This window comes from Mizuhopecten yessoensis, unplaced genomic scaffold (assembly GCF_002113885.1).
Source record: "Mizuhopecten yessoensis strain PY_sf001 unplaced genomic scaffold, ASM211388v2 scaffold7269, whole genome shotgun sequence".
Taxonomy (NCBI): domain Eukaryota; kingdom Metazoa; phylum Mollusca; class Bivalvia; order Pectinida; family Pectinidae; genus Mizuhopecten; species Mizuhopecten yessoensis.
In genome coordinates, this window is record NW_018406963.1 from 138,345 (window position 1) to 162,699 (window position 24,355).

Genomic DNA, 24,355 nt, shown 5'->3' on the forward strand with positions numbered 1-24,355 from the left:
TCCGTTAAAATGCTGCAACAACAGAACTATTTTCTTCGCAATCAGAATCTCTTCACAATCAGAATTGTAATGTAGATATGCAAATTTTAAAGTGAACTATGGAAAAATAAAAATAACAGCAGGTAAAAAAATGTTCACAGTACTATAAAGAATGTAAATGACTTGGTTATATTTTAATTCTCTGAAAACGTAATTCACGAATTTGAAAAAGAATCATGAATATTTCTTAAAAATGAAACCTAAAGAAACTACTGTACATGTAGTATTTTTCATCATGAATTTTAATTATTGCTTAGATTTTTTTGTGAAACTATGCATATTCATAAAATGTGTGACTGACAAAGCCTTACTATTAAATGTGCGGCAACAGAAATGCTATCAATTGTTTTACGTTTGACACAAACAATGTACGTATTTAACGTGTCGTAACTGACTGGTCCCTTTGTCAAGCTATGACTGCGTAAGCGATTTATATCGTTTATATCTGTACAATGATATGACGAAACATGTAAATTTCATATGTCACTCGACCGGGGAGGTTTGGCATATTGATAGAGAGCGTATACACACTGTATTGAATAGCTAGGTTACTGGTAGGGTGTAGATCTAACACTCTCTCCTGTCTACCATGGTCTTGAAAGGTTGCGACATGTTTAATCTGTACATTGTTTGTGTATAAAGTAAAACTTTTATATTTACATATTTCCAAATTGATGAATCTTATCAAAGATAACAGATGTGATAGTCAAACACAAAATTCACTTAGTGATCTCCAGAAAACATACAAACAATTAAATCAAGAAAATATCAAAATCAACACACAAAAATCAACATTGTTCAAGTTGCAAACAAAAATTCGCATTTCTCCAATTCAGCTAATGTTGTCATATGTCATAAGTTAAGGGGCTTTTGTCACATCATGCTAACAAAATTTACAATTAATGTATAACAAACAATTTTCATGTGCAATGACATCTAATAACAATACCAGAACATTTTCAATGTATGTGAATTTCCATGACAATTATTCATATAATGTGTATTCAAATAAATTTCAAAAGACTGCCATTTTATCTATCTATTTAAGATATTGTAAAAACACAGGTTGTTTTTTGGTCACATGCCACACGCAGGAGGCATACACAAATAGAGAGATATCAGCCAGGACTAGTATAGTTATCGACTGATAAGGCAGCTCCTGCAAATTCCTCAAAAATGTATTGATTAAGAGTGCTTTAGAGTGGCGTATGTTAGCTAGATAGGGCGCTATATCAAATGTTGAATATTATTATTATTATCATTATTTATTATTATTAATATTATTATTATTATTATTAGAAGTTCTGAAGCTACACCATCATACTGAAGTAAAAATCCAAAGCAGAGTGAAACGAATATTTACTCCTGTTTGGTCGATGGCGTCTTATTGACAACCATTCGTGTTCAGTGAGTTATGTCTGAAATTGCAAATAAACAAATGTAGTAAACGAGAGACCTGGTTAGACATTTCAACGAAAATATTCTATCAAAAATCCACATATGAAAAGTTTCAGGTAGTTCAGTTAGAGCTGTGGTTTTTAATTCTGTATGTCCACCAATGTGAATTCTATCATAACTGTGAAAGCCCGCCAAAATAATCTTTTAGTTTTGTGCTATTTCAAATAATTTCTATACAAGACAGGTTTACTAGGCTGTATTAAATGAGTTTGTCTTTTCTGAACATATGTTCTGTCAGCTTGTGGTGGGCCAATGACCCAGAATAAGCAAGTCGGTTGTATAAGGCGAAAATCTGTAATAAGTTATTTCCGATTCTTTACCTGTAAAAGGCCAAGAAGGGCTAAATTGTAAAGAGCACTGATCAATGAGATTTTTCTCAAATTAACTCATTCACCCCTGAAATTTCATAATGAACTATTCTGACCTTTGAATGTGAAGAGTTTAAATGTGTTTTCAGGAGTGAATGAGTTAAACCCTATACAATATATATATGGAAAATGTCTATTTTCATATGTGGCTTTGTTGAACCAGGGCTTGCTACTGAGCGTGTTGGTTTAGTAGTAATATATGTCTTACATTGGGTGGGCTGTTTACTGTTTAAATATGTTAATGATGGAGTGAGAGTAATATTACAGAGAGTAGGTCTTTCACAAATAAAAATATGCTGAACAAGGAGATGGGCTTATTTCTGGTATTTTTCAATTACCAAGGGGGTGGGCTTATCAGTGAGCATGGGCTTATCACAGAGATTTTATAACAACACTGATGTACACGGAAGCTTAGAAACTAATGACATGGTGACTGTCTTGTGTAGCTATGTCTGTGCCGAAAAAACAGACCTACAGAAAGAAATTTAAGGTATGGTCAGGTCTACAACTGTACAATGTGTTTACCCTCATTTCATGATACGATTTGGTGACAACTATATTGGTAAATAAAGTAATGAACAGTCATAGATTGTGTTTATGTTTGTATATATCTAAGTTGTATAATTAAATAATGCTTTGAACTTTTAAAATATTCATAAATAGCTGGTCTGTGGTTAAATCAGTTAAGACTATTAAAACAATACATACAAAAAAGCTTGCAGTTTTCCCCAATACAGCGAAGATGAAATTATGCCATTTTTTCTCTGCAAATCTTACTTTTTTCAACAAGTAAACCTGGCTGGGATCAAGATTGGTCACAAAAATACTTCAACTACAATTCTTGACCAATTCGACAACTCACTATTTGTTCTTCATGTCAGTATCGTCACATATATAGTGAATCATCGACATTTCTCTGATTAATCTCGCTGAATTTTAACAGAACAACACTTACATTAGCAGCCAATTTGGGTATATTCGGCACTTCAATTTTTTTAAAACAAAAACTGATGGAAAATTAGTTAGCGTGAACAGTCCCGAAAATACTTCAGTAGCCAAGCTCTAAATATTATTCAAACATCAGCACACACAAATACCGAGACGATCAAGTTATGTTAGTAGCGATATAGTAATGATATTTGTAGTAAACAAAGAGTACATGATAGAACTATTCCGTCTTTTCGTACTGCAGAGTTATCTTCTCTTGTGAGCAGTTATTGATTGTTACGTCATTTGTTTGTGAGAGTAACGTACGTCATCAATTTTTGAGAAAACGACGTAATTTTCTCACACAAACCAATGACGTAAGAATCAATACCTGCTCACAAGAGAAGATAACTCTGCAATACGCAAAGACGGAATACAGCAATGTAAGCTCTACTAGGAGAGATGAAGTAGAGCCTGTTATGGAATGGAAGAAGTCGACTTGGTCTCCTGTTAAAATCGCATTAGTTCAACACTGTATCTTAATAATCAACATTCATCACAAGTAATACCTTCATTTTGATAGAATATTTCCATATATTGTGTTTCCATGAATGAAAAAGACACCAGGTTTGATATATTAAAATACCTTTATCAAATAAAGTTGATTTTTTTAGATACCACTCAACAGTTAAGCAGGGGAAATCCTGGAATTTGAGAGCAGTGGGCAATTTTCAGCAATTTTAAGTCATTATCAAAATTAAGAGTGGCCATTCTATGTAGAATTAAACAAAAGGTGGAACATGGAGGGGTCAATTTCAGTTTTGAGTTTTGAAGGGTCAATGTGTCAGGTTTATCCCTGGTTAAGATATCAAAACTCACCATTTAATCTTAAAACTTTCATTCTACAGTGGACGTTCCTTGGACAGCTTTGAATTACTCATGTTGGACAATTTGTCTCTTTGGAATTTAGTAGTGGTGACCGTATATTGTGAATCTGTCATTTTGTGCACAGGTTATTGTCAATTTTCTAAACGATATACAGTCAAACTTGTATATAGGGACCATCCTTGAGAAGTCCTAAAAGGTGGTCTCTTGACACAGGTGGTCTCTTAACACAGGTGGTCTCTTAATGGAGGTGGTCTCCTGAGCAGGTTGACTGTAAATACATGTTTTTTCTTACAGACAACTCTGTCTTATAAATAGACTTTTAGGTATTTTACGTAAAATTACCAAAAAAATATTCGTGATAGCTGCAGTAAGCATATATATATATAGAGTAATCACGATTATATCTGTTGCCCTGTGGTTACAGAAAGTTGTATCTGTACGATATCGCATATTACATATATATGCAGTGTTGAACTAACCAGAGTCTAATTACCAAGCCCTGCCCTATACTACACACCCAGCGCAGGCAGCGAGTCCCTCACGTCCGTCTGTGACCTTCACATTATCACAAGGTCACACACACATCTCATTAATCACCTGTTTGCTTTGAAACGTCAAGGACACACAATTACACTACGGCAAACAGACACTTGGTGGGATAACTTACATAAAATAACATAAAATCACATAGTGTTGTAAAACGGACTTGCTCTCCTCGTTTCCAGCTTTGTCAACGGATGGGACTTGCCATGTAATTTTCTCACTTTCTTACCCTCCCACGAAAATGTTGATGGCCCAAATTCAACAGGGCTGGGCAGAGTGTTTGCGTGTCTGAGACGTGGCCTCTGAGGGGTTGCTCCCTCTGGTGTGGTACTATTGCTCCTCCGCATATGTTCAGCAGATTTAGGCCGGTCGTTTGCCTTGCGTAGGTTTTGCCGTAGATGGCGCAGCTGTATTGATTGTTCCGACATAGATTGTTCCCCTTCAAGGTCTTCTTCCTCCGGGGTAGTGGCATCGCTCTCTGAAGTGCTGGACAACCTGTCAACTTTATCTGACTCAGTAGAGACAGGGGATTTCGTATTTGTAGATTTACTATTGTCAATTTCCTTCAACACTATTGTGAGTTCTTCCTCGGTAGGTGTGACCTCCTTCAACCCTGGGGTGTTAACAGTTTCTGGGAGCTCAAACTTGCCCACCAAGTCTTTTACTTTCTCCTTCACCGTCCCCTCAGCATTGTTCTCCGGAGTCTCTTTGGGTTCTATCACAGATGTTGTGGATTGAGTATTGGTGGTATCAGCAGTTATTCGAAATAGGGAGGGATCAACTTTAAGGGGCGAAGATGGGGTCAGGGCACCCCCGGGTGGCACAGTTCCATCCTTGTGTTTAGCAGGGACATCTAACGCAGGGCTACTATGTGAGTGGGTGACTCGGGGTCTGTCACCTGGTGGGGTCAATGGCTCAACAGCTGGATTACTGTAACGCCACAACCTTTTCTTCTTTTCCTGCTGAGCTGCTGCAGTGTCTTTTTCTATTATCACTATCTCCTTCAAATGTGATTTCTTGGTCACACCTGTCGTTTTCTCGATATTTCTGACCAAGAATTTCACGAGGCTGCCCCCTTCTAGCGCCTCTTGTTCACTGATTTCTTTCTCTTTCTCTGTCTTTGCCGGACTGTTGAGGAAAGCCGAGCCTATTTCACGAATGAGTTCCAAGGTTTCAGAATCAAATCTCCCGCTGTCATCAAGATCAACACTCGTCTTGTGCTTCTTCCTCACTAGAGGAGACGAGGGACTTACAGAATCTCTCGAAGACACTGGGGAGGTCGAAAGCTGTGATGTACTAGCTTTTAAAAAGTTTTGAGTATCATCCTTCCCAGAATGCACTTGTCCTCTATTTCCTGTGTCCGTCACCTTCGGAATGTCTATGGATGTAGGCACAGTGGGTTTACACTTAAAAGCACCAGAAATGTCTTTGGTATCATCAGCTTTGTTGGACAAAATTATTCCCTCTACGTCTTTGTCCGAGTCGGGTGTGCGACTCTCTGACGTTTGTCGATCCCTCGCCTTTTGTTCAATATCTACAACAGTCAAGCATGAAACTGAGTAGATTTAACAAAGACCTTGCATGTTTCAAGCAATTTAACTTGAATTCATTCACCTCTGAAATTTCATAATGAACTGTTCCAACCTTTGAATTTGAAGAGTTCAAATGTGTTTTTAGGGGTGAATGAGTTAATACTATGCAGTTGACATTTATATCAATTATGATTGCCTTTTAAAAGCTTTTACAAAGAGAATTTACACAGCCTTGTTCAATCTATGACAAAATTTGTTGAAATGAAAAATGAAAAGCAGTTAAATGCTGATATCAACAAAAGTTCCATAGTTAAATTAAAATTTTCTTTTAATCTTCGTTTTATTTTGACAAATAGATTATTAGCTAGGGTTCAGCGGTATCCAATGCCATCATTATAATTTTATGAAAACTTTATAATTATACCAATGCCAGAAGAGAGTAAATATCACAGTTTAAGGATCCCTGTCCCACTGCTCTTCAATTTTTCGTACATAGAGTAACCTCCCCTTAATTTGGTTTTGTATGTTTTGTAGCACAGTTGGCCCAGGACACTTCTGTTGATGAATTAACTCAGTTGAACATTCTGAAGTCCAGGATTTAAATCCTTGACTAAACCCATTAAAATTTTACACACAAAACACTACTGCTGTTTTTATTGTTTTTTATTTCATCTTTATTACTTTTTCTTAAAAGTTATTGTTTTCTTTTCAGAAATAATTTGTCAAAGTTGTTCACATGCCAAAAACGAGTGGTTTCCATTGCATAGCTTTAGGGTTTGGCAATGGGATAGGGATCCTTAACCCATTCACCCTTAAAGTCACATTTGTACCCTACCAAATCAAAGACCGGGCAAGTCCAGTTTAAAAATGTAGGGGTGAATGAAATAAAGGCCATAGTATGTTGGAACATTTTCTGCTTCCTATTTCATTTTTATATATTTTTTCATTTGTTATATTTACCAAGGTATATAGCTATCTCTATGAAATGTTTTACTAACTCACCCATTTTTTGTTTTTTGACGATACCCTTCTCCACGGGGACTTCCTCCGTACCCCACTTGTACACTGCTACATCCTCCCCCTGGCTCTCGCCCGTCTCAGTTGTCTGCCCTTCATCAGAGCTCTTTGCTTCCTTCTTTAAGGGGAAAACAAATTCTCTGTTCTCACCAGAGGGAGTTGTATCATGTGAAGATCGTGGGGTAGACCCTGGAGTTGCCGTGGGGGAAGGGCTTGGAGTCACGATGGGAGTACAGGTTTTCCGTCGCTCTGATCGTTTACGTTTAGGTGTTACCCGCTCCTCCTTCAAACTGGATGACCGCTGTAGAGGTTGGTGGGGACTTTCAGGAGAACTGTCGCTTTGTCTGCAATAACAAACATTCCCAAACGTGTGTATGATCTATAAATCGCAGAATTTATTTTGAATTGGCACAATGTTATGTCATGTTTATTTTAAAAAGTAGTGTTTAGTTTGTACATTATTTACAGAGACTGTATTCGTTGTATTTAGCGCTCAGGGCACTTAAGCATTCCATGGACCCCTGAAGTCACATTTACACTCTTCCAAACAGTGAATGGGACAGTCTAATGTTAAAATTCAGGGATGAACGAGTTAAGTTAACAATCATAAATTATGTCAGAAAAGGATAATTATGCCGTTACTGTATAACCAAACTTACTCTCAAATCAGTTGACCCTACCGATTTTCAGTGGTAATCTGATTGATTGACTCGGACAACTATTGGTCAATTTGGTCAAAAACTGATTAATCGACTTCAGAATTCATGTGTGATTTTAGTCAGAATAATCATGTGTAGATTACTATCATAATGGAGGTTTTAGTTGAGCAACTCATGAATGCATGCCCATCTCTTGCTAGATACTAACATCAGTTAAGTGGCAGACATTTCCTGATATTTGTGTTGGCACTGTCACTGACTCACTTTCACGTTGAAGCCCAATCATGGCTACACAGGACTATAAATTACAGATATGGTGTTCAACGGGAGGCATGTACATGGTTCTCACATGGTATTGCCTTTTACTTGCATAAGTGACTGTCAAAAACAGCATAGGAGATTTTAAGTCGTACTTCTTTAAAAACAATTATTAATTGATAATTAGTTAAATTAAGGTGTAAGGTAATCAATCTTTAAAATTTAACCAATTCCCAACATTACTGTTACTGATTTTGGAAGTAGCCTAACGCTCTTAGCCCATTCACCCCTAAAGTCACATTTGAATCTTACCAAATCATAGACTGGGCAAGTCCAGTTTAAATATGTAGGGGTGAATGAGCTAGCACTATCATACACAATAATAACATGATAACATTATATGCCCCCCTCCCCACTTTTTTCCTATAAAGTTTTGGGGGGGCTTATAAATTTTGACTTACAAGTTCCGGTCCTCAATCTCCTGGGTGGTCTTTTTGACGATGCCTGCTGGGAGGGTTATATCCTCTATCTCATACACAGAAGCTGATCGTTTGAGTGGAGGCTTGTCTTCTACCTCAGGGTCCACTTTGTCCTGTTCAGTAGTGTTACAGTTCACAGGCGTGCCAGTCACCTTCTCCGCTGGAGCCGCATCTTCCGACACCTTAAAATCTGTCGCTACTGGATCAACTTTTACCTCCTCCTCATTTCCTGAGTCTGTATCTTCTTGTACCTCCTTGGTCTTGCCCTCGAAGTCCTGTAGCTGTTTTTTCACAGTACCTGGATTCCACGGGATGTTTTCTTTGATATAATGACACCGGACACCCAGCTCCACTCCAGTGGGTGACGCATTCGCTGTGTCTGTGATGTCATCAGCCACAGATGGCGTGGTGTCAGGCGGGATTTCGGATGAATTTGTGTCTTCTGCCTCCATTGATGTCTTTGTTTCAGACACTATAGGTTGTTCAGCAGTTACGATTCCCTCAGCATCATCAACTGACACAGATTCAGACATTGGCATATCTTGATTGTCCGTAAACTCGTCCCCTGCATCAGATTCATCAAGGGTTTCAGCATGTTGCTTAATCCAACTATGGTCCGGCTTAAATTTGATAGCTGCCGATAGTTGAGATTGATCTCTCTCCAACTGAGAGTCTTTATCGTAGAGATTGTCCGTGTCCGTCTCGCCGAAGTCCATGTCCTCCTCGGACAGACTTGACGTGTCGGTGTCTGGCCCGTCACCCGGCGAAAGCTTGTTACTCTCTATAACGTACACACCATAAGCTGTGGACTTCACGACAGCGTCTGCCTTGGGTGACGGCAGGTCAAGAGACTCCTCCGTCGAGTCGGCACTCCGGGAACTGCTCTCAAGGTCAAACATGATGTCCTTATCCTTGTCTGTAATGACATACATATGACTGTGTTATTTGTTTTGTCGCACTCAAGTACTACTGCAAGTACTACTGCAAGTACAGTACTACTGCAAGTACAGTACTACTGCAAGTACTACTGTATACAGCTGAAAGTCGCAAAATTCAGCCAATCATTGGACAGGATTCGGTAGATGACTGCAAGCAAATCTAGGATAACAATTGGCGCAGACCTACTGAAGTAGGTCCAGCCTAAAAACCTACAGGTATATAGTACATGATAGTGACATCTCCTGATATTTTCAAACCCTAACAAAGATACAAAGCATTGGATGTTTCTTCGCATTCAAATGTTCAAAACCTGAACAAAAACAAATCAATCCATTTCATAATGAAATTTTCTGTAAAAGTTCCAACTGACAGTTACTCTCATTTCCGTGAGAATTATTTAGGCAACAGTGACTTACTGAGCCGACACTGGTCCAACTTACCCCGGAGGAACACGCTGTCATGGAGAACGTCGTGAGGAGGTAGGAGGGGAAGACACAGGTCATCCTTAATCAATCTGTGGCCCTTCATCAGGATTTCCTCCTCCTCCTCTTCCTCCTTCACAGTAGGATAGGTAGGGATCAGGTTCTGCTCCGATTTACTCTTAAATAGCGCTCTCTGTTTACTGAAACGTAACCAATGTAATAATGAAGTTCAGGGCATATGTAAAGCATTTCAAAAGTCCAGATTGAGATTTAATTACCATATAGCAACAAGTTTTTGGTTGGTGTCTGTGTGTATAATTTCTTAAATTTGTAAGGTGGGCATCTTAATGACCAAATCACTGAATGTTTTCCATCGATTTCCGGATGAAATATTCAACAAATTAGCCGGCTGTGTGCTGAAAATCTTTCAATGTGAAGTTGTTTCATTTTTTTGTCAAGAATTATTTACAAGAAAACCTTGATAATCCAAACAGCAACTTAAAATAGATGTTAAATTTCTCAAAAAAGGAACATTTTGCTATACTCACAGTGATCTGTTTCGGGTAATGATACTTGGAAAATATGGGAAAACTAGTTGATAACATCAGAGTGTTCTTCAAATATCTCACGCGAGCCCTAAGTGCTAATTTTAATTTTAAGAAATTCCACCGGTATTCTTCTTTGGATATAAAACATAAGTAAATATAATTTATCCTCTAAATTTTCAATGAATGAATAAATTTATGGTTTGGTGATCTATTTTGGGTATTGTCCCCTTAATCCTAGAACGAGTACCTATAAGTCATTTACCTAGCATTAAGTATCCCTTCATATATGAGTAGCTGAGCCCAGAACGCCTGGTTCGGCATGACGCAGGCCCTTTTGGCCTTTACAAAGTCATAAGCTTCCCGTCTTGACATGCCGTACTCCTTCATCAGATACGCCATCACCTGAAACAAACATCGGAATAAGTTACACCCTTTCCTCCCCATACAACTCTTTGGACTCACCCGTAACAATAGATAGACAAGTCTACAATAGCTAATTAGGGTGAAATAAATATCTTCCCAGAACATGCATTGTTTTTAATTGAATGTTAATCTTATATTTGTTTGTCTTCAATCTCCACCATTGAACTGTGGTTTTCGATAATCTTGTTGTTATATCAGTGTACTTGCTGACTCTCCCTATTTTGGAGCAAGACTCTCGATTTTGAACCCTAAAACTGAACATTTTCACCCAGTAAACTTGCTGAACTAGGCCAGTAAACTTGCTGAACTAGGCCAGTAAACTTGCTGAACTAGGCCAGTAAACTTGCTGAACTAGGCCAGTATTCTAAGATCTTATGATTTTATCCGGAAGAACAACTCAAAAGATGCTGTTACAAAATGTTATTTTTTACCTAGGGTTATATACCAACACATTTTGTTTAATGCTTAATTTGAAGCACATCAAATCTCCGCCACAGAAATGTCAAAATGTTGGCACGTATGCACTAGATACTAAGTAAACTGTAGTTTGACTTCTGCTCTACATGTGTTTTATGACAACGAATGAAGACGTTGACAGATGAAGTACAAGACGGATACTTACGGTAGACGCCGATCTACTAATCCCCATCTTACAATGGACCAGCACTTTGGAATTCTCCCTCCTGAAATAAAAAATATGCCATGTAACTAAAAAAATTATGCTTATTATTAATTTACTATAAAAGTGGACATTGTTAGTACCACACCTTAAATATGCCTAAACGGCAAACACATAATCTCCTGTGGCTTAAAGATGACTTAAAAATTTGACATGTACACTATGGAATTTTTGTTTGTATGTAATTCAGGGAATATACTCAGTGTGGACTTCACTGCGTCCTCGATACACCAGGGGTTTTGCTCACTTTTGCTCTCTGCCCCCCCTNCTCCCCTCCCTCCTGGAATTTGTCATTAAAAAATTGAAGGCACACAGCTAGCTATTTGATTGGTCTCGGGTAATAAAGCCTGACCAATCACTAGGCTGATACCTGTCCTTTAAAGATTACAGAGGAGAGACTCTGGACTTCAAAGCCAGTCAATTTTACCGTTATGCGACCCTGAAATTCTGTTAACGTCAAAGGATCAAACTAGTCTGCTCGTCTCATCCACAAGATGCGTCACACTGAGCCACAGATTTTACTTAGACAGATTCCAGGGGTGAAGAGAGCGAAAGTGAGCGAAACCCCTGGAGTGCTAAGGTCAGGACTTCATTGGCAATGCTGCTACAATAAAGGTCAAAGTTCAGATGTCCCTATAAACAGCAGCAAGAAAAGTGAACTTTCTGAGGATATTTATACATGGCACAATATAGGTACTGTATATCGGGAAAACTTTCACCCAGTCAATTTTTCGCCCTTCACTGGTAAAATCTGTTTTCACATGTTATTGATAAGAATGATATATTGCGTGTTTATTTTCACCATCATGATAAATTTGCCCTAATAACAGATGTTGACAAAAATATCCCTGTATACGGTATACCATATTTATCCGGCAATAAGCCCATGTATGGTAATAAGCCCACCTATGTCAAATACAGTTCAGATGAAATGCTAACAAGTGCTATTTCATGGTCCTGCCATAAGCCCACCCCCTACTTTTAGTTCAAGTTTATGTGTCAGCCTGGGCTTATTGCAGAATACGGTAATTCCATAATTTAACTTACCTGGCCTTGGCGATGAATTTGTTAGTGTCGTCCCAGTGTTTACACAAGTCCGCCTCCTCATTGTCCCACTCCTTGATGTTCATGTACGTTAGAATCTCCGGGAAAAAGTTGTCGACCTCACGGCTAATATTGAGTATGTGATCCACCCTGAAGTGTATAAATGACTAATATTATCGCAAGACTCCATATGTATATTCTGAAAGCAATGTTCTGAACTATGTCTTTGTTAAAATGTTTTTTTTGGGAACAAAAACATATGTCTCCTCCTATTAGCCAATATTCTTTCCCCTTCTCTTGCAAAACAAAATTACTAAAACAGTATTTCTCCCTTCATTCAGAAAACAGAAATTGGCTTTTAGTCTCTTCAATTGTTTTCCAAATCTTGTAAAAAAAAAAAAAATCGTTAATTTATAATTTAAACAAGAAATCAAGCTAGAGCACAAAACTCATCTTGCGCATGAGAACGGTTTCATGAAAACAGGCCCTGGTTTGGTACCATCAATTCCTAACTCTTACATACCCATTCTCCGTCAGTTCCTCCAGATTAGAGGCGTTAAACTCTGATCCCAGGAAGAGGAAGTCTTTGATCATGGTGGGGGAGTCCATCAGACCCATGATGGTGATCATTTCCTGTTCCACAAACTGCTTGTGGCTCTTCAGGTTCAGCTTTAACTTCTCCTCCAGAGCCTCCCGTAGCTACGGACACACAGAGCCAAGTATTATCTAGATTCTTTGAGTGATAAACCCTGTGGGAATCCCATCAGACCACAGTGGTTCGTTTTGTAATTAACCTTTTCACCACTGTGGACCATAATGGACTCGCCAGATAAATGTATGGTAGAGTCTACTGAAGTTATCTAGGGGCGAAAGGGTTAAAAGAAAAGACTGAAAAATATATGAAACTGATAGATGGTACATTCAGATAATGAGGAATACAATTTTTTCTCTTCTTAAAGCACCCCGACCATACATTTGCTGTGCACTCGTCAAAAATATCAAAATATTAGCCACGCTTGTGAAACATATTTGGTTTTACTAAAGACACTGGAAGATATCTTCTACGAATTAAACTTTAACCATCTTTAGGGACCATATTTCGGACATCCCGAGGAGGGTCCCTAATTACAAGCGTGACAGTAGTTAGAAATGAACCACCATGCTTGCACTATTTGACATGTGTCAACAACACCACCAGGGCACTTTATGCTAATTGAAAATAGTTTCGGATATTTTAAGGCAAAAAAATAAAGATTATTTAGAAAATCATCATTTTAATCATACATTGCAGACTGAATATTTGTCTGTCATTATATTGACCTGCAAAACATTTTCTACAATATACAAATTTGGTTTTAGAAACATTTGACTTGTACCTCTCAAAGTGGTGCCACCAATTTTAGGGCAGTTATTTTTGCATCAAAAACATCAAATCTAATGTAATCTTATGCAAACTGCAACAAGACGCAGAGCTGAAGCGATCTCCGTGTCCTATCTCTGTCTTAACAGCTGATTTTCAGGTGAGGGGGATAAGGAGGGAGGATACTGAATAGTTTTAACAGTATCCCAGGCTTAACTCATTCACCCCTCAAGACACATTTGAACCCCTCCAATTCAAAGGTTGGAACAGTTCATTATAAAAGTTCAGGGGTGAACAAATTAAAGGAACAGATACAATCTGACAGGAGACAGCAATGGCAGTCATCGTACTCTAGCACAGGGAAAGTCACATTGAATTGACTAAGATTTTGAAACTTACAAATATGGAGGTGACTTCGTCCAGGTCAACGGTCATCATGATGTTCTTAAGCTCGGTCTTGATCTTTTTCTGTAGGACATCGTCAGGACTGTCACCTCTAAGGTAAAAAAGAGTCGCATATGCATTGTTTATCACAATATTACTTTTTAACACACTTTTTAAACTGCCCAAAAACTGTAACTAAGTATTGGAAACCATTTTTCTCCGACATGACTATGGCTTTGATGAAACATTTCTAAAGAAAAAACACTACCTTGCTGGACTTTTATGAGAAATAGTAAAGATGATAAAAACAAAATATAATCAACAACAGTGTTCCGAGAGTAAAAATTTAGAGGGGGCGTACCAGGGATTTGTACCCTCGACATATCGTTATACCATTACTTGACCTGATTAAGCTATCTGGTCAACAGAAGTATCATGGCCCAATAGTGGTACAGTTATATCCTAACTGAGGTGAAGGGGAGGTTACGGTATACAGGAAAAATGCACAGTGCAGTGGGACAGGAATCTTTAAGCTGGTTTCACTCGAAAACTATTACAGTAGTGTAGTGGATGTAGCAGTTGTACTCACGGATCCATGAACAAGACGTTACACGACCGCCAGTCTTCAAGTTCTTCTGAGGTAAACCTTTGAAACATAAAAACATATCTATTTTGACTATAGTCATAATGCATATCAACATTATTTTTAACAAATTTTATGAATATATCAGGATTATGGTTACCTCTTTGCAACTTTTTTTTTTTTTTTTAATAAAATTTCCAAATATTCATGTAACAAAATTTCAATGTGATTGTTGATTAAAATTACAAAATGATATTGAATATCATTTTCATAACTTAGTGCATGAAATTCTAAGTGCATGATATACAGGAGCAGTCAGAGTTAATACAGGAGTTGTAATAACCGACCCAGGTGTGAGTAAGGCCAAGACTTACCATTCTGATATACAGGAGCGGTCGGAGTGAATACAGGAGTTGTAATAACTGACCCATGTGTAAGTAAGGCCGCGAGGCTGAGACTTACCATTCTGATATACAGGAGCGGTCAGAGTTAATACGGGAGTTGTAATAACTGACCCAGGTGTGAGCAAGGCCGCGAGGGCGAGACTTACCATTCTGATATACAGGAGCGGGCGGAGTGAATACAGGAGTTGTAATAACTGACCCAGGTGTGAGTAAGGCCGCGAGGGCGAGACTTACCATTCTGATATACAGGAGCAGTCAGAGTCAATACAGGAGTTGTAATAACTGACCCAGGTGTAAGTAAGGCCGCGAGGCCGAGACTTACCATTCTGATATACAGGCGCGGTCAGAGTTAATACAGGAGTTGTAATAACTGACCCAGGTGTGAGTAAGGCCGCTAGGGCGAGACTTACCATTCTGATATACAGGAGCAGTCAGAGTTAATACGGTAGTTGTAATAACTGACCCAGGTGTGAGTAAGGCCGCGAGGCCGTGACCTACCATTCTGATATACAGGAGCAGTCAGAGTTAATACGGGAGTTATAATAACTGACCCAGGTGTAAGTAAGGCCGGGAGCCCGAGACTTACCATTCTGATCTACAGGAGCAGTCAGAGTTAATACGGGAGTTGTAATAACTGTCCCAGGTGTGAGTAAGGCCGCCAGGCCGTGACCTACCATTCTGATATACAGGCGCGGTCAGAGTTAATACAGGAGTTGTAATAACTGACCCAGGTGTAAGTAAGGCCGGGAGCCCGAGCCTTACCATTCTGATATACAGGCGCGGTCGGAGTGAATACAGGAGTTGTAATAACTGACCCAGGTGTGAGTAAGGCCGTGAGGCGGAGACTTACCATTCTGATAAACAGGCGCGGTCGGAGTGAATACAGGAGTTGTAATAACTGACCCAGGTGTGAGTAAGGCCGCGAGTGCGAGACTTACCATTCTGATATACAGGCACGGTCAGAGTTAATACAGGAGTTGTAATAACTGACCCAGGTGTGAGTAAGGCCGCGAGGGCGAGACTTACCATTCTGATAAACAGGCGCGGTCGGAGTGAATACAGGAGTTGTAATAACTGACCCAGGGGTGAGTAAGGCCGGGAGCCCGTGACCTACCATTCTGATATACAGGAGCGGTCGGAGTGAATACGGGAGTTGTAATAACTGACCCAGGTGTAAGTAAGGCCGGGAGCCCGAGACTTACCATTCTGATGTACAGGAGCGGTCAGAGTTAATACGGGAGTTGTAATAACTGACCCAGGTGTAAGTAAGGCCGGGAGCCCGAGACTTACCATTCTGATGTACAGGAGCGGTCAGAGTTAATACGGGAGTTGTAATAACCGACCCAGGGGTGAGTAAGGCCGCGAAGGCGAGACTTACCATTCTGATATACAGGAGCAGTCAGAGTTAATACGGGAGTTGTAATAACTGGCCCAGGTGTGAGTAAGGCCGGGAGCCCGAGACTTACCATTCTGATATACAGGAGCGGTCAGAGTTAATACAGGAGTTGTAATAACAGACCCAGGTGTGAGTAAGGCCGGGGGCCCGAGACTTACCATTCTGATATACAGGAGCGGTCAGAGTGAATACGGGAGTTATAATAACTGACCCATGTGTGAGTAAGGCCGCGAGGCCGTGACCTACCATTCTGATATACAGGAGCGGTCAGAGTTAATACGGAAGCTGTAATAACTGACCCATGTGTGAGTAAGGCCGCGAGGCCGTGACCTACCATTCTGATATACAGGCGCGGTCGGAGTGAATACGGGAGTTGTAATAACCCACCCAGGTATGAGTAAGGCCGCGAGGAATGTACATGTTATCTCTGGAGATCTTCACCACCTTGTTAAGGCTCTGTAACGCCGACCTAAAACACAAAACAACATTATAATGTAGGCTCTGTAACGCCGACCTAAAACCCAAAACAGCATTATAATGTAGGCTCCGTAACGCCGTCCTTAAATACAAAACAACATTATAATGTAGGATCTGTAACGCCGTCCTTAAATACCAAACAACATTATAATGTAGGCACTGTAACGCCAGCCTAAAACACAAAACAACATTATAATGGAGGCTCTGTAACGCCGTCCTTAAATACAAAACAACATTATAATGTAGGCTCTGTAACGCCAACCTAAAACACAAAACAACATTATAAGGTAGGCTCTGTAACGCCGTCCTAAAACACAAAACAACATTATAATGTAGGCTCTGTAACGCCGACCTAAAACACAAAACAACCTTATAATGTAGGCTCTGTAACGCCGTCCTTAAACACAAAACAACATTATAATGTAGGCTCTGTAACGCTGTCCTTAAATACAAAACAACATTATAATGTAGGCTCTGTAACGCTGTCCTTAAATACAAAACAACATTATAATGTAGGCTCTGTAACGCTATCCTTAAATACAAAACAACATTATAATGAAGGCTCGGTAACGCCGACCTTAAACACAAAACAACATTATAATGTAGGCTCTGTAACGCCGTCCTTAAACACAAAACAACATTATAATGTAGGCTCTGTAACGCCATCCTTAAATACAAAACAACATTATAATGAAGGCTCGGTAACGCCGACCTTAAACACAAAACAACATTTACATAATTTCGGCTTTGTAACCCCGACCTAAACACAAAACAACATTATGATGTAGGCTCTGTAATGCCGACCTTAAATACAAAACAACATTATGATGTAGGCTCTGTAACGCCGACCTAAAACACAAAACAGCATTATAATGTAGGCTCTCTAACGCCGTCCTTAAACACAAAACAACATTATAATGTAGGCTCTCTAACGCCGTCCTTAAACACAAAACAACATTTACATAATTTCGGCTTTGTAACCCCGACCTAAACACAAAACAACATTATAATGTAGGCTCTGTAATGCCGACCTTAAATACAAAACAACATTATAATGTAGGCTCTGTAACGCTGACCTAAAACACAAAACAACATTATAATGTAGGCTCTGTAACGCCGTCCTTAAATACAAAACAACATTATAAGGTAGGCTCTGTAACGCCAACCTAAAACACAAAACAACATTATAATGTAGGCTCTGTAACACTGACCTAAAACACAAAACAACATTATAATGTAGGCTCTGTAACGCCTACCTAAAACACAAAACAACATTATAATGTAGGCTCTGTAACGCCGACCTAAACACAAAACAACATTTACATAATTTCGGCTTCGTAACCCCGACCTAAACACAAAACATTTACGTAATTTTGGCTTCGTAACCCTAAACTAAAAGCTAAAAACAACATCTTTTATGAACACATTTAATTAAGAAATCTTCAACAGCATAGACTTTGTAACACAGACGTATACACAACACAAAGTATATCGAATTCATACATTGCATATAGGGTATATCAGATTCATACATTGCATATAGGGTAACGAACAATGTTTTTGATTTTCATCCAGCAATAACCCCATGCTTGTTAATAGGCCCACCATGTCTACTGCAGTTCAGTAGAGATGGAAACAAATACTATTTCATTGTCCTGTTATAGGCTGACCCCTAGACCTAGGAAATCCCCAGGAGGAGAAGGTGTTCAATAAAAGCCCTTAAGTACAAAAGCCGGGAGTCGACAACATTCCAAACCAGCTGTATATGTGACAACAGTTGGATAGTTTTTAATATATTTTCTGAGTTTCAAAATAATACAATGTTTGAGTAATAGCGAAATTTAAACCTCTGTCAAATGTTAACAACATATCAGACTTGTTTGTTTGTTTTTTACATCCTATTAACAGCTACGGTAACTTAAGGATGAGCCAGGTTTGGTGGTGGAGGAAAGCCAGAGTTCCCAGAGAAAAACTCACCGACCTATGGCCAGTACCTGGCGACTGTCTTATGTAGGCCTCGAACCCGCGACCCAGTGGTGGAGGGCTAGTGATCATAGACAGTCAGATGCCTTAACTAATTGGCCACCACAGCTCAACAGAGTGAAGAATATATAGGCGGTTAAGGGGTAAAATTTACCAGAATCATGTACGCCTCTTTATTTATTTAAGTATTTGTATGTTCCCATTCCAAGTTTTAAATCAAGACTTACCACATAGCTTGTACAGACACAGGTTTGAAGATGTGCTGTTTCCCCTCCGAGCTCACCATAAACCCTCTGAAAGACAAGAAATACATTCTGTTATAAGATCAGTTGTTAACATAGAGTGAAAACATATACAAGTACTGCTGTTTCTAAATGTTCTTCTAGACGTGAGATGTAAAAGGTTGTGGCTGGGTAGTACCTAGTAACAACCTCTGGTTTAAAAGTGAAAATTCTGTTATCTGTAACCTTATAGGGGTGTCATAATGTGCCTGTAACTGTATAGGGGTGTCACAATGTGCCTGTAACTGTATAGGGGTGTCACAATGTGCCTGTAACTGTATAGGGGTGTCACAATGTGCCTGTAACTGTATAGGGGTGTCACAATGTGCCTGTAACTGTATAGGGGTGTCACAATGTGCCTGTAACTGTATAGGGGTGTCACAATGTGCCTGTAACTGTATAGGGGTGTCACAATGTGCCTGTAACTGTATAGGGGTGTCACAATGTGCCTGTAACTGTATAGGGGTGTCACAATGTGCCTGTAACTGTATAGGGGTGTCACAATGTGCCTGTAACTGTATAGGGGTGTCACAATGTGCCTGTAACTGTATAGGGGTGTCACAATGTGCCTGTAACTGTATAGGGGTGTCACAATGTGCCTGTAACTGTATAGGGGTGTCACAATGTGCCTGTAACTGTATAGGGGTGTCACAATGTGCCTGTAACTGTATAGGGGTGTCACAATGTGCCTGTAACTGTATAGGGGTGTCACAATGTGCCTGTAACTGTATAGGGGTGTCACAATGTGCCTGTAACTGTATAGGGGTGTCACAATGTGCCTGTAACTGTATAGGGGTGTCACAATGTGCCTGTAACTGTATAGGGGTGTCACAATGTGCCTGTAACTGTATAGGGGTGTCACAATGTGCCTGTAACTGTATAGGGGTGTCACAATGTGCCTGTAACTGTATAGGGGTGTCACAATGTGCCTGTAACTGTATAGGGGTGTCACAATGTGCCTGTAACTGTATAGGGGTGTCACAATGTGCCTGTAACTGTATAGGGGTGTCACAATGTGCCTGTAACTGTATAGGGGTGTCACAATGTGCCTGTAACTGTATAGGGGTGTCACAATGTGCCTGTAACTGTATAGGGGTGTCACAATGTGCCTGTAACTGTATAGGGGTGTCACAATGTGCCTGTAACTGTATAGGGGTGTCACAATGTGCCTGTAACTGTATAGGGGTGTCACAATGTGCCTGTAACTGTATAGGGGTGTCACAATGTGCCTGTAACTGTATAGGGGTGTCACAATGTGCCTGTAACTGTATAGGGGTGTCACAATGTGCCTGTAACTGTATAGGGGTGTCACAATGTGCCTGTAACTGTATAGGGGTGTCACAATGTGCCTGTAACTGTATAGGGGTGTCACAATGTGCCTGTAACTGTATAGGGGTGTCACAATGTGCCTGTAACTGTATAGGGGTGTCACAATGTGCCTGTAACTGTATAGGGGTGTCACAATGTGCCTGTAACTGTATAGGGGTGTCACAATGTGCCTGTAACTGTATAGGGGTGTCACAATGTGCCTGTAACTGTATAGGGGTGTCACAATGTGCCTGTAACTGTATAGGGGTGTCACAATGTGCCTGTAACTGTATAGGGGTGTCACAATGTGCCTGTAACTGTATAGGGGTGTCACAATGTGCCTGTAACTGTATAGGGGTGTCACAATGTGCCTGTAACTGTATAGGGGTGTCACAATGTGCCTGTAACTGTATAGGGGTGTCACAATGTGCCTGTGACTGTATAGGGGTGTCACAATGTGTCTGGAGTGTAGCACCATATATTGCAAATACAGAGGTAATGTATTGCGATACGTTTCCCGATAAATTGGAACATTGGATATTGGATATATTGCTCACCTGGATATCTAAGCAATCATGGCAAAATATTCTCCAAATGAGATCCAAGGGAATATGCCAGACCCCAAGGCCAATCCTTGTAGCATATCTGTATTTGATTTTTTATGCCCAGCAATTTTATGTATGGTTATGGGGTGGGTACCTCAACTGTTTCCAAGCTGTGACTCAGAAACTAGGTCCCTAGGGTTGTGGCCAGACCCCAGGATCAATTCTAATATAGTTACTGCATTTGTCTCTTTTTGCCCAACAATTGTATATAAATTTTTAGGATGAAAATCTTAACCGTTTCAAAGTTATGACCCAGGGATTCTTCAAAAAATTTATTTTATAAAATTTAATTGACTAATTATCTCCCTTGTTCTGATTGTCGATACATTGCTTTGTTCCAGTATAACAAAAATAACTACATATTCTAGTGCCCTAAAACCAGTTTAAGTCTCACATTACTTACCCGTCTCCGTTGAGGTTGACGCTGGTGTCGGCCCAGATGGGAAGGACAAGGCCTATGGTGGCTTCCTTATTACAGTCAATGCCGAGGATGACCGACTCCTCGGTGTCCTGTTTACCGAAGCATGAAACGACGGCCATGTAGCGATTATGTCCTTCATGTTGGCTCTCTAGCTTCACCGCCTGTTCCAGTAGACAAAACCATGTGTTAAAAGTACACAACATTAAGTTTTCTATCATTTAGGTAGATTTTGGGCAAATCCTGATGCATTTATATATCCAGTAACCTCCCCTTAACTTGTAGGTAGCTCTGTATGTCTATATTCTTTACTTATCACTTTGATCGTGTCATATAACCGGAGGAGGTAGAACATAGACTGTAGGTGGCTCTGTATGTCTATATTCTATACCTACCACTTTGATCATGTCATATGACCGGAGGAGGGACTAACATGGACTGTAGGTGGCTCTGTATGTCTCTATTCTATACTTACCACTTTGATCCTGTCATATGACCGGAGAAGGTACTAACATGGACTGTAGGTAGCTCTGTATGTCTATATTCTATACTTACCACTTTGATCGTGTCATATGACCGGAGGAGGTACTAACATGGACTGTAGGTGGCTCTGTATGTCTCTATTCTATACTTACCACTTTGATCCTGTCATATGACCGGAGAAGGTACTAACATGGACTGTAGGTAGCTCTGTATGTCTATATTCTATCCTGACCACTTTGATCGTGTCATATGACCGGAGGAGGTAGAACATGGACTGTAGGTAGCTCTGTATGTCTATATTCTATCCTGACCACTTTGATCGTGTCATATGACCGGAGGAGGTACTAACATGGACTGTAGGGGGCTCTGTATGTCTATATTCTATTATTCTATACTTACCCCTTTGATCGTGTCGTATGACTGGAGGAGTTAGACCATGGACTGTAGGTAGCTCTGTATGTCTATATTCTATCCTGACCACTTTGATCGTGTCATATGACCGGAGGAGGTAGAACATGGACTGTAGGTAGCTCTGTATGTCTATATTCTATCCTGACCACTTTGATCGTGTCATATGACCGGAGGAGGTACTAACATGGACTGTAGGTAGCTCTGTATGTATATATTCTATACTTACCACTTTGATCGTGTCATATGACCGGAGGAGGTACTAACATGGACTGTAGGTGGCTCTGTATGTCTATATTCTATTATTCTATACTTACCACTTTGATCGTGTCGTATGACTGGAGGAGTTAGAACATGGACTGTAGGTAGCTCTGTATGTCTATATTCTATACTTACCACTTTGATCGTGTCATATGACCGGAGGAGGTAGAACATGGACTGTAGGTGGCTCTGTATGTCACCAGTGACTGTAAAACAAAGATTATTGATACTAAAGACAACACGGAGCAAAGAACTTGTATCTATTAACATAGAATAAGCCTTCTTCAGAAGTTGAAAGAATATTGATTCCATTATATGTATATATGTATCATAGTAATATTCCACTTGTAGGCACAAAATTTGGGGCAAAAACCAAGGGTTGCTGAGGTTTTTGAACCTATACATCATTTTTCCAATGGTGGGATATTTCTATCCTACATAATTATGGTAGAGTTACTTTCTAACATTGCTTTCCAATTTATTTCATCAAGACGAATAGCCACCATTTTGTGCAAAATATAAATTTCTTTAATACTGAACTGATTTTTAAACAATATATACAACTGGAAAGAGCATAAATCACAGTTTAAGATACTTGAACTGTATAATAAAATTCAGTAAAATAAATTACCTAAACTTGCCCCTGCATGAGGTCATCTCATTGTCAATGCATTAGATGCCATGTTCATATACAATAATTTTTTTCTTATATTAACGTATCAAGGTAAAATTCTACCTTACATTGCCAGGTGAGAAAGAATAGAATGTCTTTATCAACAGACAAGAATGTCTCCCTATTTATTTATATGTTATGAACAATAAGTATTTGCAGAAAACAAACTTGGATGAAGTAAATTTCTTCTATATGCTAAAAATATTTAAATATTAGCCCCAATAATGACTTTCTAAATGAAGAATGAGAAGTCACAGATGTGTCTTCATACTACAATGGCAGTTTGGATTGTGTCATAGTCTCCGGAGTATTTTCGTGCGAGTTACCTGTGCCGACACCTGCATGTCTTTCCCGTACGATCTTCTGTGTGTAGGTATGATCGGTGACATCACTCTGAGGAAGGATGAGGACGGCTCCTTTTACAGCAAAGTAACTCTCACTGAAACTATAAACACGGACAACAGGTTACACACAGTGAACATATACTCTTTGATAGAAAGTCAATAACAAACTACTTGAAGCCACTATCAAATAAAACTTCATGTCCTTATATGTGATAAGTGTAGAAAGTAAGTTTCCTTATCTTTTTTTTCTCCAATTTTCCAGAACAAATATAAACACACTATGTATGGGCCCGAAAATTGCCTATGGTGTGTATTCAAGGGAAATATATCACTGTCCTTTTGATTTTACTATACAAATAATCTGTAAATCTGAAAATTATCAGTCACACCATTTTGTGGTCTCATCTAAGTTCAAGTTTTCAAATTTAATAAAAAAAATATTTTTATTTTTTTCAGTCCAAGAACTGGAACACCATAATGATGGTATATAACAGTACAGTTTACAGCCAGTGTCACTGTAGTATAAATATGCATTACAGTTTACAGCCAGTGTCGCTGTATTATAAGTATGCATTATAGTTTACTGCCAGTGTCACTGTAGTATAAATATGCATTGTAGTTTACTGCCAGTGTCACTGTATTATAAGTATGCATTATAGTTTACTGCCAGTGTCACTGTAGTATAAATATGCATTATAGTTTTCTGCCAGCTGTCATGATCACTGTATTATAAACGTGCATTATAGTTTACTGCCAGTGTCACT

The 24,355-nt window shown here is 39.3% G+C and overlaps 1 protein-coding gene across 7 annotated transcripts in view; it reads right to left on the reverse strand.

Annotated features, from left to right (window-relative positions):
• Positions 1-3,156: 3,156 nt before the first annotated feature.
• The window catches only part of LOC110453312 (protein phosphatase Slingshot homolog 1-like), a 58,555-nt gene continuing 37,356 nt past the window's right edge, over positions 3,157-24,355 (reverse strand). For 5 of the 7 annotated variants that reach the window (XM_021502206.1, XM_021502205.1, XM_021502209.1 and 2 more), the window contains 15 exons: positions 23,574-23,692; positions 22,710-22,780; positions 21,408-21,586; positions 19,038-19,103; positions 16,685-16,819; positions 14,557-14,613; positions 13,983-14,079; positions 12,747-12,922; positions 12,227-12,373; positions 11,123-11,183; positions 10,340-10,479; positions 9,548-9,729; positions 8,151-9,084; positions 6,758-7,116; positions 3,157-5,757 (listed from right to left, as the gene is read on the reverse strand). In XM_021502206.1, coding sequence (XP_021357881.1) covers positions 4,364-5,757; positions 6,758-7,116; positions 8,151-9,084; positions 9,548-9,729; positions 10,340-10,479; positions 11,123-11,183; positions 12,227-12,373; positions 12,747-12,922; positions 13,983-14,079; positions 14,557-14,613; positions 16,685-16,819; positions 19,038-19,103; positions 21,408-21,586; positions 22,710-22,780; positions 23,574-23,692 — 4,117 coding nt within the window. In that variant the 3' untranslated portion in view covers positions 3,157-4,363. Of the gene's footprint in view, positions 5,758-6,757; positions 7,117-8,150; positions 9,085-9,547; positions 9,730-10,339; positions 10,480-11,122; positions 11,184-12,226; positions 12,374-12,746; positions 12,923-13,982; positions 14,080-14,556; positions 14,614-15,980; positions 15,985-16,684; positions 16,820-19,037; positions 19,104-21,407; positions 21,587-21,977; positions 22,055-22,709; positions 22,781-23,573; positions 23,693-24,355 lie in introns of those variants that run through there. The other 2 variants (XM_021502210.1, XM_021502211.1) reach the window with 2 other exon arrangements.